The sequence below is a fragment of the Glycine soja genome, chromosome 10, assembly GCF_004193775.1.
Source record: "Glycine soja cultivar W05 chromosome 10, ASM419377v2, whole genome shotgun sequence".
NCBI lineage: Eukaryota > Viridiplantae > Streptophyta > Magnoliopsida > Fabales > Fabaceae > Glycine > Glycine soja.
The window spans coordinates 40,519,140-40,533,115 of NC_041011.1; the positions used below are offsets into that span (position 1 = coordinate 40,519,140).

Genomic DNA, 13,976 nt, shown 5'->3' on the forward strand with positions numbered 1-13,976 from the left:
GTAAATAATTAAAGTAATCTCAAATAGATATTTTTTTTAATCAAGTGACCAATATTAAAAATTAGGAAGTACCATAGTTTTAATGGACATTAACCCTAATTCCCAAATAATTTTTGCCTTTAAAATTTAGGATTACTAAAACTCCTTTAAGCATGTCAATTTTGTTAGATTATAAGTTCTTCTATACTTATTATTTTTTGTTTTCACTCACTTTGAGAATAGTTAAAATATGTTTACTTGTTATCGTTATGTTTTCTTTTTTATTAGTGTATATGCAGGTTTCGTTATTGGAATAGAACTATAATTCTTCGTCTCTCTTTGTTCTTTCTTGTTTTTCTTCTCCTTATATTTATATTGTTAATGTGGTGTTGAGAGCAATTTAATTTCAAGCCTCACCTTTCGCATATCTATTTTGCACATAATGATATTATATTTTTTAACATGATGACTTGATAAAAATTTGTGAATAAAGTTTATCTTGAAAAATGTATTATAAATAACCTTTGATTTTTAAATCTTGTAAATTAATTCGATATATATAATGTATAAATTCATATATTTTAATTAAACACCAAATTTTCTACTTACTCGTTGTAGATTTGTAGTGACAATGGGGTTCAAATGTTAAGTGACCAATCAAATATATGGATTTATATTGGAGTAAGGATGAGGCTGTCCGGGAAGGGATCCCATAAGAATAAGAAAGAAATAGAATTAAATTAAATTAAAAGCCATGACACAAAGGCAGTTTTTACGTTGTATTTGATTTGATCATACCAAGTTGGAAGCAATTTGCAATATTCATCAATAATCCATGGCCTATGGCAAAGGAACAGATTAACACTTAACGGGCAACAACATAAATGGCTTCTTCAAGCATAACCTGCACCTTTCACTGTAACCTCCATCCTTCAATATCCCTTCCAACCTCAGCCACTCGTTTTTCCTTATCTTTTTCCCACCCTCTACTTTGCACCTACAATGGCCTTTCCCTTCACCCTTCAAGCTCCAGCTTCAGAGTTTTTGCCAAGTTTGAGAAATTCCAAAGCCAACCTTCCCAATCCCAAGAGCCTGACCCTTCACCCTCACTAGAAGAAACCACAGAAACTTCTGTCCAGGATGATGAGGAAGATGACAGGTATTGTACTACTTTACAATTTGAACTTTGTAAATTATGTTGCTTTTTTCCCCAATTTATAAGTTGTAAGTCTCATACAACAGTGGATAGATATTGCCATATTCACCATGCTTGTTCCGTTTGAGCTATATAAAGCACTGACACGGACACCAACACAACATGAACACCTACACTTTGACACAATTAATGTCTAAAATATAAGACACAAGAACTTTACATAAAACACAAACAGATAGATAGAGATTCTAATGAAATGAAATATGAGTAAAATAACAAAATATCTTGGATAGTATTTATCTTTTTAAACTATTCTTCTATGTTTTTTCAAGTATATTAGTTGTGTAAAGGTAATAACTAAAGTGTTTAAGCCAACAAAATATAATTTTTAAATCAAACATCTAATAAAAAGTATCGAACAAGTGATAGTGTCCGGAAGACACGACAACACTGAACAAGAGAGGTGTTTGTGCTTCATAATATTTGAGTATGTCCATCAATTTTGAGTCACACCATATTTCATTTGGGAATAGGAAGTTGGTAGATTGATGAAGTTAGATATACATTCCAATGGGTATCAAAAAGTTGTTTTCTTTTTGCTTTCTGTTTCAGTTGCTTGCCTTCAGACTTGGAGGGTGCAGTGCGGCAATCAAGCGAGGCCGCGGCCGCATTTGTATCTTCAGGAGGGATGAGAGCCATAGTATGTACCAGAATTTCATTTCCTTTATTTATTTCACACATCCAAATGCCATTTATTAATTCCAAGTTCTGCACTGCTGGTTGTTATTAGGTGAAACAATTCCAAATTAAAAATATTCTTTTCTTTTTTCTGGAGGGTGGGGATTTAATTTTTCTTACCCATCTTAACCTGGTTAAGATCAATAACTTTCTAAATTTAGCATGTTAAAGGTGACCAAAAGTAACTAAATGTTTAAGCCAAGGCAGTTTAGTGGTTGAAAGGAGAAGGGAGGATGGAGAGGTGTTCAAATCCCTCCAACAATTTAACAACTAACATTTGCAGGAAAAAAAAGGCAGTTTAGTGTTAGAAAATGTTGCTATGTAGAAGGCAGCTTAATAGGTGGATGGGTTGGTTTGTCAAAGTTAAATAATTGTTTTCTTTCAGTTGCTTAGCGTGACATGCTTCTTACAATAAAACATGTTAACTGTCTTACAGGTTGAACTTTTAATCCCCCAACTGCAATTTTTAGATGACGAAGGCGCGCAAGGGGAACTCTGGGAATTGTCACGGATTTTTTTGGATACACTCATTGAAAAAACAAAATCCCAGGTTAGTGGGATGTATTCCAGGAGTTATAAACTGTTAGCACATGAAATGTATGAAGGGTTTTCTGAATTCATAATGATTTTTTTATTCCGTATCTTTGATCTTCTAATATATTCTCCTGATGTGATTGCATGTGTTGTTATGTTCATTGATTTAAATAGAATTGGTTTCTTTTGCATGCAATGAACATTAGAGACACCAGTGAATCATGATCATAACCCACCCTTGTGGTTTTCCTACTGTTGGATTGGATGAACAAAAATATTTATGCCATCTATACTGTCCTACTTTCATTCCAACCTAATGCATGGTCTCCTTTGTAATTCAGGAGGCAGCTAGTATGTCACTATACTAGTTATTGTTAATTGTTTAGGTCAGGTGGTGAAAAATAGAACTTGCAAATTTTAAATGAAAATACTAGAATTTGGCATGAAGATCCAAAAATGAGATGGTTGTGCTATGGTTACCGACTTTTCTCCACATGATATAAGTATCCACAAAATAGAATGTTCATGTTATGAATACTGAATTGCCTGATATTATCTTCATTGGCTGTGGTGCTTCATGATGAATTCGATAAGGTTTTACAATATGTGTATCAATGCATTTATTTTGCTAGTTGTAAACTTGGTTGCTAAGTTTCATGAATTTGACTGTTAGAGAGTTAAAGCCATATTTCCAGATGCTGGTGCAGCAGCCCTTCTGAAATATCGGTGGAAAGATGCTCTATTTAGATTTGCAAGGTAACTTCCAGCACATAGCCTAATGCTTCATGTTTTATTCTGTCGGCAAAACAGTCATGGGATGCAACTATATATTTTATTCTGACTTGATGGTTATGTTGTTACAATTCTGTCTATAACAAGTTTCTTTTTTTTTCCTCTGTATTTATAGTCGTGCTATAGTTATATCATGTGCAGTTACTTTTGATGTATATCCAGCTTAAGTGACCGGAAGCCTGTAGAAAGTGACGATGAGATCGTGGTTATGATTGTTCCTGATTATCAGATGTTAGAGTATGTAGAGAGAATTGCATCCAATCTCTCAAATGTTCCTGAAGTAAATCCCTGAACTCTCCTGTTATACCTTTAAAATGTGAACCCTTGAAATTTAAACATCCATCTACTAACCAATGTGAAAAGCTTTCCTCATCAAGAGGGAAATCAAAATGTGAAAGCCTCTTATAATGGCAAGGGGTTGAGTTGAGAACTAATGATACTTCTCATATTTGTCATTCCTGAAAGTCGCCATAGACTAAGAGATAGTCACCTCATTATGCCATTTCAGCACCTTGCATTTAGTTTAGAAATTGCCTTGTATGCTTGTATTTTAATATTTATAATAACTTACTTTCAAACTATCCATATATTGGCAGCCTACGCCCCTCATCATGTGGAATCCACGCCTGATTAGTGAGGATGTTGGAGTTGGGTTTAATGTCCGAAAGTTAAGGCGCTTCTTTCTAAGGTACGATTTCTCAGCCATTGCATGGTTACTTCTTTAGCTTCAACTGACCCTGACCGCAAGTAGAATTTACGTATAGTGGACTTGGATTTGTGTGCTTGGTTTTTTTTGCTACTATCTGTTCCTTGAGTGCTTTTCATTCTTTATTGCAATTTTTTTTTGTAAAATTGGTTTATTCTGATCAGACTAGACTACTAAATTCTGATCTTTTGTTGTACAGCACTTTTACAACTGTCTATTTCATGAGACCTATGCCGTTTGGAGCAATCTTTAGGTGTTATCCAGGGTAAGGTCTTTTGTTCTGAAATTATGTCGTATGTGTTGATTCCTTGACAAGCATACTAAGTTGTACAAGTAGTATTAAAATGGTAAGATCGAGTATCAATCGATTCCACAGGGACTTCGTTGTACTCAAAATTATATATATATATATATATATAATGTTTAAGCAATTTGTGACTCAAATTGAATCTTGTTCATTGATTAAATACAAGTATAAACAACTAAAGTGAATTAACTACAGTGCAAGGAACATTGAAAGGTTAAGAAAACAACACTCGAAGTTGTGAGATGGTGTTGTGATGAGTTGAGGTTGGGGGCTCCGCGTACCATAACTACTTTTAATGTAATCTTAATAGATTTTTCTCTTTTTAACATAAATATGATTATTACCTGCACCTTATAACATACTCTAACCATGATCCCTCAAGTTAAAGAGCCTAAATCATCTAATATCGCTCCTAATCCTTTAAGAATTATATTAAATAATTTGCATTACGAGTAAATATGCATAAATCGGCTAGACAATACCACTCTATCCCTTAGACATGGACTGACTAGATGTTCTTCCCAAGTTCTTAGCATATAAACATTTCCCAATGCATAAATCCTAAAACAGTTCATGAAAATGGATGACCAAACCAAAGACATGTGAATGAGCATAGAGACGAACAGTAATATTGACATCATATTAATAGATAGTTTAGAATCATTACATCAAAGAAAATTTGGCAGAGCTTTCGTGGTTTTAGTCTCTCATTGTCATGAGAGACTTACAACTATAAAAGGTGAAATGAAATGGAAGATAATGGAAGAGAAATGGAATGAAACGGATCGGCCAGAGCTCTGGAAACGGATTTTCCTTGCACACTGGCTTCTTTGTTTTCCTCTCTGTTCTTGTTCCTTTGCTTGTTGCTATCTTCCTTCATGCTGAAGTATTCAAATGTTTCCTTTCTTTTTATATACTTCATCAATTGATTGACCAAATTAGAATTTTCTTGTGCGCTTAGCGCGACACTCATGTTGAGTGCATGTCCAACTTAATCAAGTGGCCACGTGTCAAGCCGCAGGATGCGTGCTTGCTCGAAACAACTGTCTTCCAATGTGGCTTCTTGCACTAAGCGGCTTGTTTGGGCTGAGCGATTCTGACTCGTTAAGCGAGGAGGTCGCGCTGAGCACGACACTTCAATTCTTTAATCCTTTTTCATTTCTTTGTTACATTTCTACATAAAATATAACCAAAATTACTACAAAAATTTTGAACCTAAGTTCCTGTTATTTTAATACAAAAGAAATAATAAAAGAGAAGAAAATGAGATAATTATTATATAATTTTAGTATATAAATGACGTATGCATGTCACGTATCAGTATGCAAATATGATTTTGGTTTTACCGTATTTGTCTTTTGCAAATATTAATTGCAAAGATGAATTTACTTATGATTTGTTGTTTGCTTCCTGTTCTGAGTTGTTCTACTCAGATTGTGGAAAGTGTTCAGTGACGACAAGGAAAGACCAGATAGATATTTGCTTGCCAAGGAATTCGAGAGCCGTCCTGATGCTGATGACATCGAGGTTAATAGCTTCAATTTTAAACTACATTGCAGGATACAACCATTTTCTATGTACATGGTTAAGATACCTATTATTCCTGTTGGTAAATTTTTCAGAGAAAGAATTTGGATAGTAGGAAAATTATCATTAGAGAAAGGAAAGATAGCAAATTTGTTGGTGAATAACCCATAGTGAAGAGACCCTGAACCCAATCTAGTCACTCTCCTTGATAAGCTTGCATCATTAAAATCGACATGACAATTTTTAATCTCTTGGGTATCCTATATGGTGCAGCTTCTATTTGCTGATGAAGATCAGAAGTCAGAGCAAGGGCAAGGTTTGCTTGACAAAGCAGCAGGCATATTCTCTTCAATTAGCCGGATGATGAAGTCTATATGATGATTGATGATGATCTTTCATACTTGTTCTCATCATTAGTGCATCCTGCCCCCATTCATGTCAATTATATGTTTGCTCCTTCAAAATTAATTTTAGAAACCTTACAGTTATAGGCTTACAGCTTTTATCGTATACTACAATTCGTGTATACATATTATGATGTATTTGGATATGTGCCAGATTGTCACTTTTGTTAGTCAAGTGTTGATCCCTACTTTCTATTGAAGAATGTTTTTGTTTTGCCAAATTCCTTAAAACAATTGGCTAGAATCCCAGATGAATAGGGGATTTTCAATCACAGATAAAATTGAATCATTATCAAATTACTAGTGATCTAAGGCACCGCATTATCTTCACTCCGTTCCCAAGAGCCTTAGCTCTCAAGATCAGTCTCATTGAGACAGTTTGCATTTTTCTTTAATTGGGTGTAGTTGAAGATTAGAAAAAGTTACATTAATCCGAGTTGAACATTAAGTTGAAAAATTGTAAATCAAGGACCTCTATCCAATGCATTTTAAGAATTTCCGCAGTGGTTTAAAATTTTCACCTTTCCTTTTTTATTGCACAAATTGAAAAACAAGTCACCAGAAATATTGGTCTTATCTGTGACAAACAGGGGGAAATATGAATTCTCGAATGTTGTCTGGGGATGCTAAGTTTCACAGGTTATAGGAGAAAGAAAAACTCATGAAGTTCTCTCTAATGCATTTTAAGTACACTGAATTGATCAGTTCACAAGGTTGCCTGCGACATCAGTAAAGAGCTTCATGGATGGTTTGTCCCTGGTAATTCCAGCCACGCAGAGTAACACATGGAGAGACACCAGAAGGGACCTCAAAAGATATTTTAATAGTCATGGTCTCTCCTGGCACAAGTGAAAAATAGTTATCTGAGTAATGAATAGGAAGAATTCTTGTGTCTTCCCCCTCCTTGTGGTCCTTATTTGAAGCATGAACAGAAAAATGAAGAAAGAAAGCAACACCTATATCTTGTCCGTTAATTTCAGAAACCTTCAAACCATGACTTTTCCCAGCAAAGCATTTGTGTATCCCCTTAAACCAACCAACTTCGTGCTCTTTTCCAGTCCCACTATCTACGGTTTCCAGTGAGTCTGTAACAAAGTAGCCACTGCTTTGTCTAGCTGTTGAACTGTGTACCATTGTTAAACTTTTAGAGTCTGGTTTTTTAGATGTGTTTTGCACATGCATTTGAAGTATATAAGTGGATCCTTCAATGAAAACTTCGGATGTTATCTTGAGAGGTATTTTCTTCTTCCTATACGGCTCTAATAGCTTGTAATCTCCACCAGGAAGATGCAACCAATAAAAGTTTCTAGATAAAATTGTATTATCTGACATTTTGTAGAGTTTGAGAAGAAGAAAGTAGACTGGCTTAGGATTTTTTGACTTCAGATACTTCATGTCAACAATAGGTGTTACTTTTTTTGGCAGCGCAGTGAGATTTTCATGAACTTTGTAGTGTGGACATGTGCCTTCGAGGTCCCACACTGAAACTTCCATATCTAAATTAGACAATTCTTCGGATGTAGTATTAACAACCTGTTTTAAGAGGAAATATAAAATGATATAAAATCTTTAAGAAACTATTCATCACTGGACCATCAAATAATTTGCAGAGAAAACTGTGATTATTCCAATTTTCACCGGTTCAGTACTCTTGTAATCCTTTTAACTTGCTACTTTGGTTCTGACTCAATTTTCAATTTATAGAGCCAGAAAAGTATTTCCTATTGTTAAAGGATATTCCTATTTTCATTCCCAACTCATAAAAGTAGAAGTTTAATTTAGATGTTTACCTCTATAAAATATGTAGCCAGATTAAGCTGTACATGAATTGGCTCTGCTGCACATCGACAGCCATAGAAACCTGCTGTTTGGTCAAGAAGATGATCATAAAATTGACCTCTCAGACCAGTCCAAGGATTTTGTGTCTTCCAAATCAATACTCCTGTATATTTTTTCCACATGCGCGAAGTCCATCCCTCCAGAAGAGCTCTATATTGTATGTAGTTAACTAGTTGAGCCTGAGAAGATTATAGCATAAAAAAAATAAAAATTAACAACAGAACAGAAAAGATAGGAGGATTGAAAATGCATCATGAATGACCACCTGGATAAAGTTTTCTTACCTTCAAACAAAAATCATCAAGATCTTTTACATCACCATAGAGCTGAATTTGATCATGAACCTTCTTGGTTGGGTTTGAATAAGGAATATATTTATGGTATTTCCATATGGGATTTGGAACTTCTTCTACATAACCATTGGGAAGTTTGTTAAACAGTGGTATTTGCCATCCTTCTGAAGGCATTATGGCTCTTATGGTAGCAGCAACTGGCATTCCTACAGAACCAACCTCGGGGTTGAATCCATGATTATAAAAACTATCCGTAAAGAAATCTTCGGGATTTTGAATTTCATAAGGTCCATCACTGAAGTTCCCCTCCCCATCTGCAAACCCATCCCATAATGATCCTTGTATGTAAATTCGTGTGCCATCAAGATATTGGCTAGGATCCCCCAATCTTGGGGACAAGTCACCTACAGGTTTTTCTTTTTCTTCTGCATGTCCAAAATAAGGATGAAGTTTCAGATCATTTTTCAGGGCAACATTTAAATCATCTGGTGGAGTTTGTTCATTTCCACCCACCCAGAGGGCGAGACTAGGATGATTTCTGAGAAGCTTGACTGTGTCTCTTGCACAAAACAAGAAAAGGTCATGGTCCAGTGGACCATTTGGATTTGATACTGGGATACCCCGTCCATCAACATCCCCAGTAATCCAGAACTCTTGCCATACCTACAAGATTTACCAGCAATATGATCAATTATCAAAACTAAAACTAACACTAATGTAACATAAGACATATAGAACTTAACCTAGTGGGTGGGACCAGTGGTGATCTGGTGAATATGTGTAAGATGTAAACCAGTAAATTATGCAGTGATCCTTTGGTCTAGCTGCAGCAGTACTTATAAGTTATAACTTTTTTTAAAAAAAAAAAAAAAACATGATAGGATTTGTACTCAGGCTCTAGATATCCCAATATTGTAATAATCAGGTCTCATAAATCTAACCTGCTTTAATAATGACGTTGGAGTCATTCAAGCTATTTCAAACTTCTACATCCTTACAAAAGTACTCAAAAAAGAAAGAACACAAACAAACTACATAGGCACACTGCAAAGCAGCACTAATGCAGCAAATGCATAGAAAATACAACCAAGAAAGAATATTGAGCAGCGCATATAAAAAAGAATAAGTGTTTTGTAAATCTTACCAAAAGACCATAATAATCACAACAGTGATAAAACTCGGGCCTTTCAGCGAGTCCACCACCCCAGCATCGAATCATGTTAAAATTCATATCCGCATGAAACTTGATATCTGTTTCGTATCGCTTCTTTGAAAGTCGCAGTAGCCCATCAGACAATATCCAGTTACCCCCTCGTATAAAAATTGGTTCTCCATTGACTTTGAACAATCTATGAAAACATACAGCAAAACATATAAAAAGCAGTTTAAAGTTTGAATTAATCTTACTAATGAAAAAGTAATATATCACAACATTGAAGGAATACTAGAAACCATAATACCTTCCACCAGTAGCAACATCAATATGGCTTTCAATTTTGCGGAATCCAAAGTGATGGTTCCATGAATCAGACTCACCATGTCCTTTGACATCAATGGTAATAATAACATTGTACAAAGATTGCTTCCCCATTCCATTTGGCCACCATAAATTCGGCTTGTAGAAGAAGAGCTGCCAATACAAATCTTTAGCACTTGAAAGGAAGAGATAAGACTTAAACCCCAAATTATGCAAGTTAACAAGATCAATAGTAAAACAAGGCTACAAAAGATTAATAATCCAGGATTGCAAAGTTTCTCAACATAGAAAAAAGAAATGTGACATAAGTCATACGAACAAGTTTGCACAAAAGCAGCCCAAGATCCAATCACAATACCAACAGATGATACATACACCAAGACAAAATAAGGTACGGAATAAGAAAATTACTCAAACTACAAAATTTTCTATAAAGATATCTTGAATTAATTAATGATTAAGTTCTTTACATGTTTTAAAACTCTGTACATGCACATAAGGACAGTGGATTAAACTTTGTCTCAAGACTGACCTCAGGAAATGTATATTGCACCCGTGATCTTGCAGGAATTGAAAGATTTTGAGTTTGAAGCTGCTCTACTAAGTGAATGTTCCCCTCAAGTTCTGTTGTCACATGGATACTCAAAGAGCACTCAGCAATCAAGGAGCTCCTGTTTTCCAACTCAGTTGTGGCATGTAGATATACTCTCTTATAATTGTCAAAAAATGATGACACCAAGTGGGGATCAATTATTTTTACTGGCTGCACCAAACACAGAATATATATGGTTGGATCTAGAGAAGTTCAGCAACATTAATTATGAATTAAAGAATATATGAAAAGCTTTAAAAATCTTTTCTTTTGGGGTTAAGAGAAAGGGGCAAAGACAGTATATTGAAAAGAGAAAAATGAAAACAAAAGAAGGGCTTTGATAATTGGTCTCAATGGTAATTGGTAAACTTTAAGTGCATGGGAAAAAAATACTAGAGGCTTTAAAAGGATCTAAACTCTAAAGCATTTAATTTAATACAACTCACCCCAGTAATAGAAATGGAAACCTCGTCCCATATTCCAGTATTCCTATCTCTGCAATCAAATTTAACACTTGCATTAGTTTGCTTTATTTTGTTTCTTTGTAGTTCAGAAACTCTTCAGAACTCAGACCGTCAACAACCAATGCCCAAAATGCACTATATTTTGTTTCATTTTCTTTTCCTTTTTCTGTGCATAGAAGGAAATCATAAAGTCATCAAAGGAAATTTAAACAACAAATCCAAAGGAAATTTCAGTGTCATATGATATAATGTATGCTTCTACTTTGATGCCTTATTTTTCCTTTTCGGTCTAAACATTATGTCCTCTTTCACATCAACTTCAATTGTGAATAGAACTTAATGACAAAGTAATATTGTCTCCATGTTGTTGAAGGAATAGACATTCTGATTATCACATAAAAATATAAAATTCATTGATTATTATTTGATATTAGTTAGAATGACAAGGATACTGCTAGTTTTTTTACCATAACCTAGACACTAGGTGACCAAAAAAGATTATATTCCAGGAAAACAGAAAATGAATTACTACACAAGTATTAATAATTTCACCTTATAGGAGCCATCCAGTCCCAACCTTGAACATATTGTGTGGCCACATCCTTTCCTATCTACACAAAAGAACAAAAACAAAATCATGACTTATATACTCTGCACGTAACATTCACTTTTTCCTAGTCTCTTTCTTAAAATTCAATAAATTTTAGAAGTCATCGACCAATTAAATTGATAATTTTAAATAATCAAGAAGGACAAAGTTAACACATCAGATTTATTAATTTAATTTCAGACCTCGTGATCACCACCTTGTCCCCCCTGAGGAGGAATGCTCCCAGGATGATCAGGAGGGTGAACAAGAACAGCAAGCAGGTTACTACTATCAGAATGAATAATATTAGTGACATCAAGAGAATGTCTCCGAAACATTCCTTTTGGGAGGACCATCTCGTGCCCATTTAAATAGACATCGGCAGAGTAATTGATTCCTCGGAAATTCAGATCACAGTGCTGATTGCCTGACTGCAAAGGGTCCAGTAGTTAGCAAAGTCCAAAAACAGAATCATCAAACTTCAAAGCCTCTCATTTGCATTAAGCTCAATCAAAATAAAATCAAAATCACATTACTCTGAACTCTAAAAATTGCATAAATAAGAGGGAGCTAAAACCGTACCAGCTTACACTGAAAGGTTGTAAAGAACCAGAAGGTGTAATATTCTCTTCCAGAGTCAGCAATGTCCAAGATTGCCTCATTTCCTAGTCCATAAAAAGGATCAGGCACCGCTTTGTTCTTCACCAAGGTAGCAAGAACACTGCCAATTATTAAACAACACTTTAAATAAACAGTCACTTCCACAGTTCCACCAAGAAAGCACAATTTGCATGTAGCATTGCATTGCATCTATACACACACACATATATATATAGAGAGAGAGAGATTACGTTCCAGGGACAATAGCTTCCATCCATGGTTGGGTGGAGGCAGAGGGAGGGTGCGTGGTGGTGAGTTGAGTGCCTGTGAAATGAACCTCGGTGGACCTAGCTGCAAGCCATCCCGAATCTAGCGTGGTCTTGGCCATCATTGCTTGGCCTTGGAGGATGGAATGGAAAAAGCAAACAGCAACACCAACCACAAAGACTTAAAACTTCAATTCATTCATTGACTTGACCTTTACTTGGCTTGTTACTGTGTTTTTCACTTTCTTTCTAGTAGTGAGCCATGACGTGATTAATTGAGCACAAGAGACACGTGTTATTTCTCTATACAACTGTCTGACAATGTTGCCCTCGATACTCGATAGTGTGATTAGTATCCACATATTCACTCACTCTCTCGTCTCGCTAGAATCCACCCTCACTTCCAAAATAACTGTAAGGCGCTAGCTAGAGATGTTACTGTGCTCTTCAATACATGCATTAACTATTTAATACAGCACATTAAATACATGCGTTTGTGTTTAATACTGTATTGATTATTTAATAAATAGCTCCTCTATTTCATAAGTGTCAGTAATTGAAATCAAAATTGTTCCAAAATAAATACTCCATAATAATTGTTTTTTAACTTTTTAACGTAATATTATTTTAGTTTTTTAATCTAATTTTAATATATTACGGTTAGTTTAATAAAATTATTACTTTATTTTATCTATTTATTAATTTTTTAAATCTGTATAAAATAATCTATGACAACATTTATTTTGGAATATAAGAAATAATATTTATGAAATATGATATATTTTAAAAAAATTAATAAATACATACATCAAATAATATGTTTAATCCATTTTTTGTGTAATTTAAGGCTTTTTTTATTTTTTTTCATTGTAAAAAAAATCACTTTAATCTTTATAAAATGTGTTTATTTTATTTTTCTTTCTTAAAGTATTTTTCACTATTCAAAAACATTATCTAAAATATTTTAAAGACATACAAAAACAAACACATTTTACAAAGAACAAAATAAAGAAAAAATTATAATAATAAAAATGAAAAAATATTAAAATACAGAAAAAAAAATATTTAAACCAATAATATATAATATTTACATTTGTGTGTGTGATATTAATTATATATTGTATTCCCTCCGTCCCAAAGTAAACAAAAAACAATAAATAGATAAAAGAGTAGTAATTTAACAAATTTAACTTTGTGGCATCATTAAACTTTTTTTACTTAGGTTAACTAATGTTATATTGAAAAATTAAAATGAAAATTATTTTAAAACAATGTTTTTCTTTACTAATACTAACGGTGTTATCCAAAAAAAATTATTCTAAAATAATTTATTTGTCTATTACGTTAAATACACTGTATAAATACATAAATTGTGTATATTACTCTTGTTTGTCTCAAATTTAAGGGAAAAAATATTTTTTTTCATAGTCTCAAATATATTTTTTTGAAATAATTTTACCTTATTAATGTTATTATCTCTAAAATATCCTTCATTTAATTGATATGTTAGTTTCAATGACTTTTTTCTTATTGTTGATACTAAGTTCCAATGAAAGATAAATTTGGAGAAAAGTTAATTTTTAATTAAAATTGATGTAATTAAATGTGATTAAGTAACTTTCTTTGAGCATCTCCAATGAGAGTTTCTTGAAGGGTTACTTAAGTGAAGAAATTATTTCTTACCGCTTCTTTTCCAATGGAGTAAATCTATAT

At 33.7% G+C, this 13,976-nt stretch overlaps 2 protein-coding genes across 2 annotated transcripts; one reads left to right on the top strand and one right to left on the bottom strand.

Moving 5' to 3' along the window:
• The first annotated feature begins 714 nt into the window (after window positions 1-714).
• Window positions 715-6,358, top strand: LOC114370284. Its single transcript, XM_028327586.1, has 9 exons — window positions 715-1,138; window positions 1,748-1,835; window positions 2,310-2,423; window positions 3,081-3,163; window positions 3,362-3,479; window positions 3,796-3,887; window positions 4,105-4,170; window positions 5,646-5,739; window positions 6,013-6,358. Exons 1-9 carry the CDS (start codon window positions 864-866, stop codon window positions 6,115-6,117), a joined length of 1,035 nt encoding a protein of 344 aa, XP_028183387.1. The 5' UTR covers window positions 715-863; the 3' UTR covers window positions 6,118-6,358.
• A 289-nt stretch (window positions 6,359-6,647) lies between these two features.
• On the bottom strand, window positions 6,648-12,495 carry LOC114370283 (mannosylglycoprotein endo-beta-mannosidase-like). The gene is made up of 11 exons (XM_028327585.1): window positions 12,249-12,495; window positions 11,980-12,118; window positions 11,601-11,828; window positions 11,361-11,419; window positions 10,791-10,839; window positions 10,285-10,515; window positions 9,736-9,905; window positions 9,420-9,624; window positions 8,267-8,938; window positions 7,934-8,161; window positions 6,648-7,676 (listed from the first exon to the last, which is right to left on the bottom strand). The coding sequence occupies exons 1-11, from the start codon at window positions 12,386-12,388 to the stop codon at window positions 6,870-6,872; spliced, it is 2,928 nt and encodes a 975-aa protein (XP_028183386.1). The 5' UTR covers window positions 12,389-12,495; the 3' UTR covers window positions 6,648-6,869.
• Between the last annotated feature and the right edge of the window lie 1,481 nt (window positions 12,496-13,976).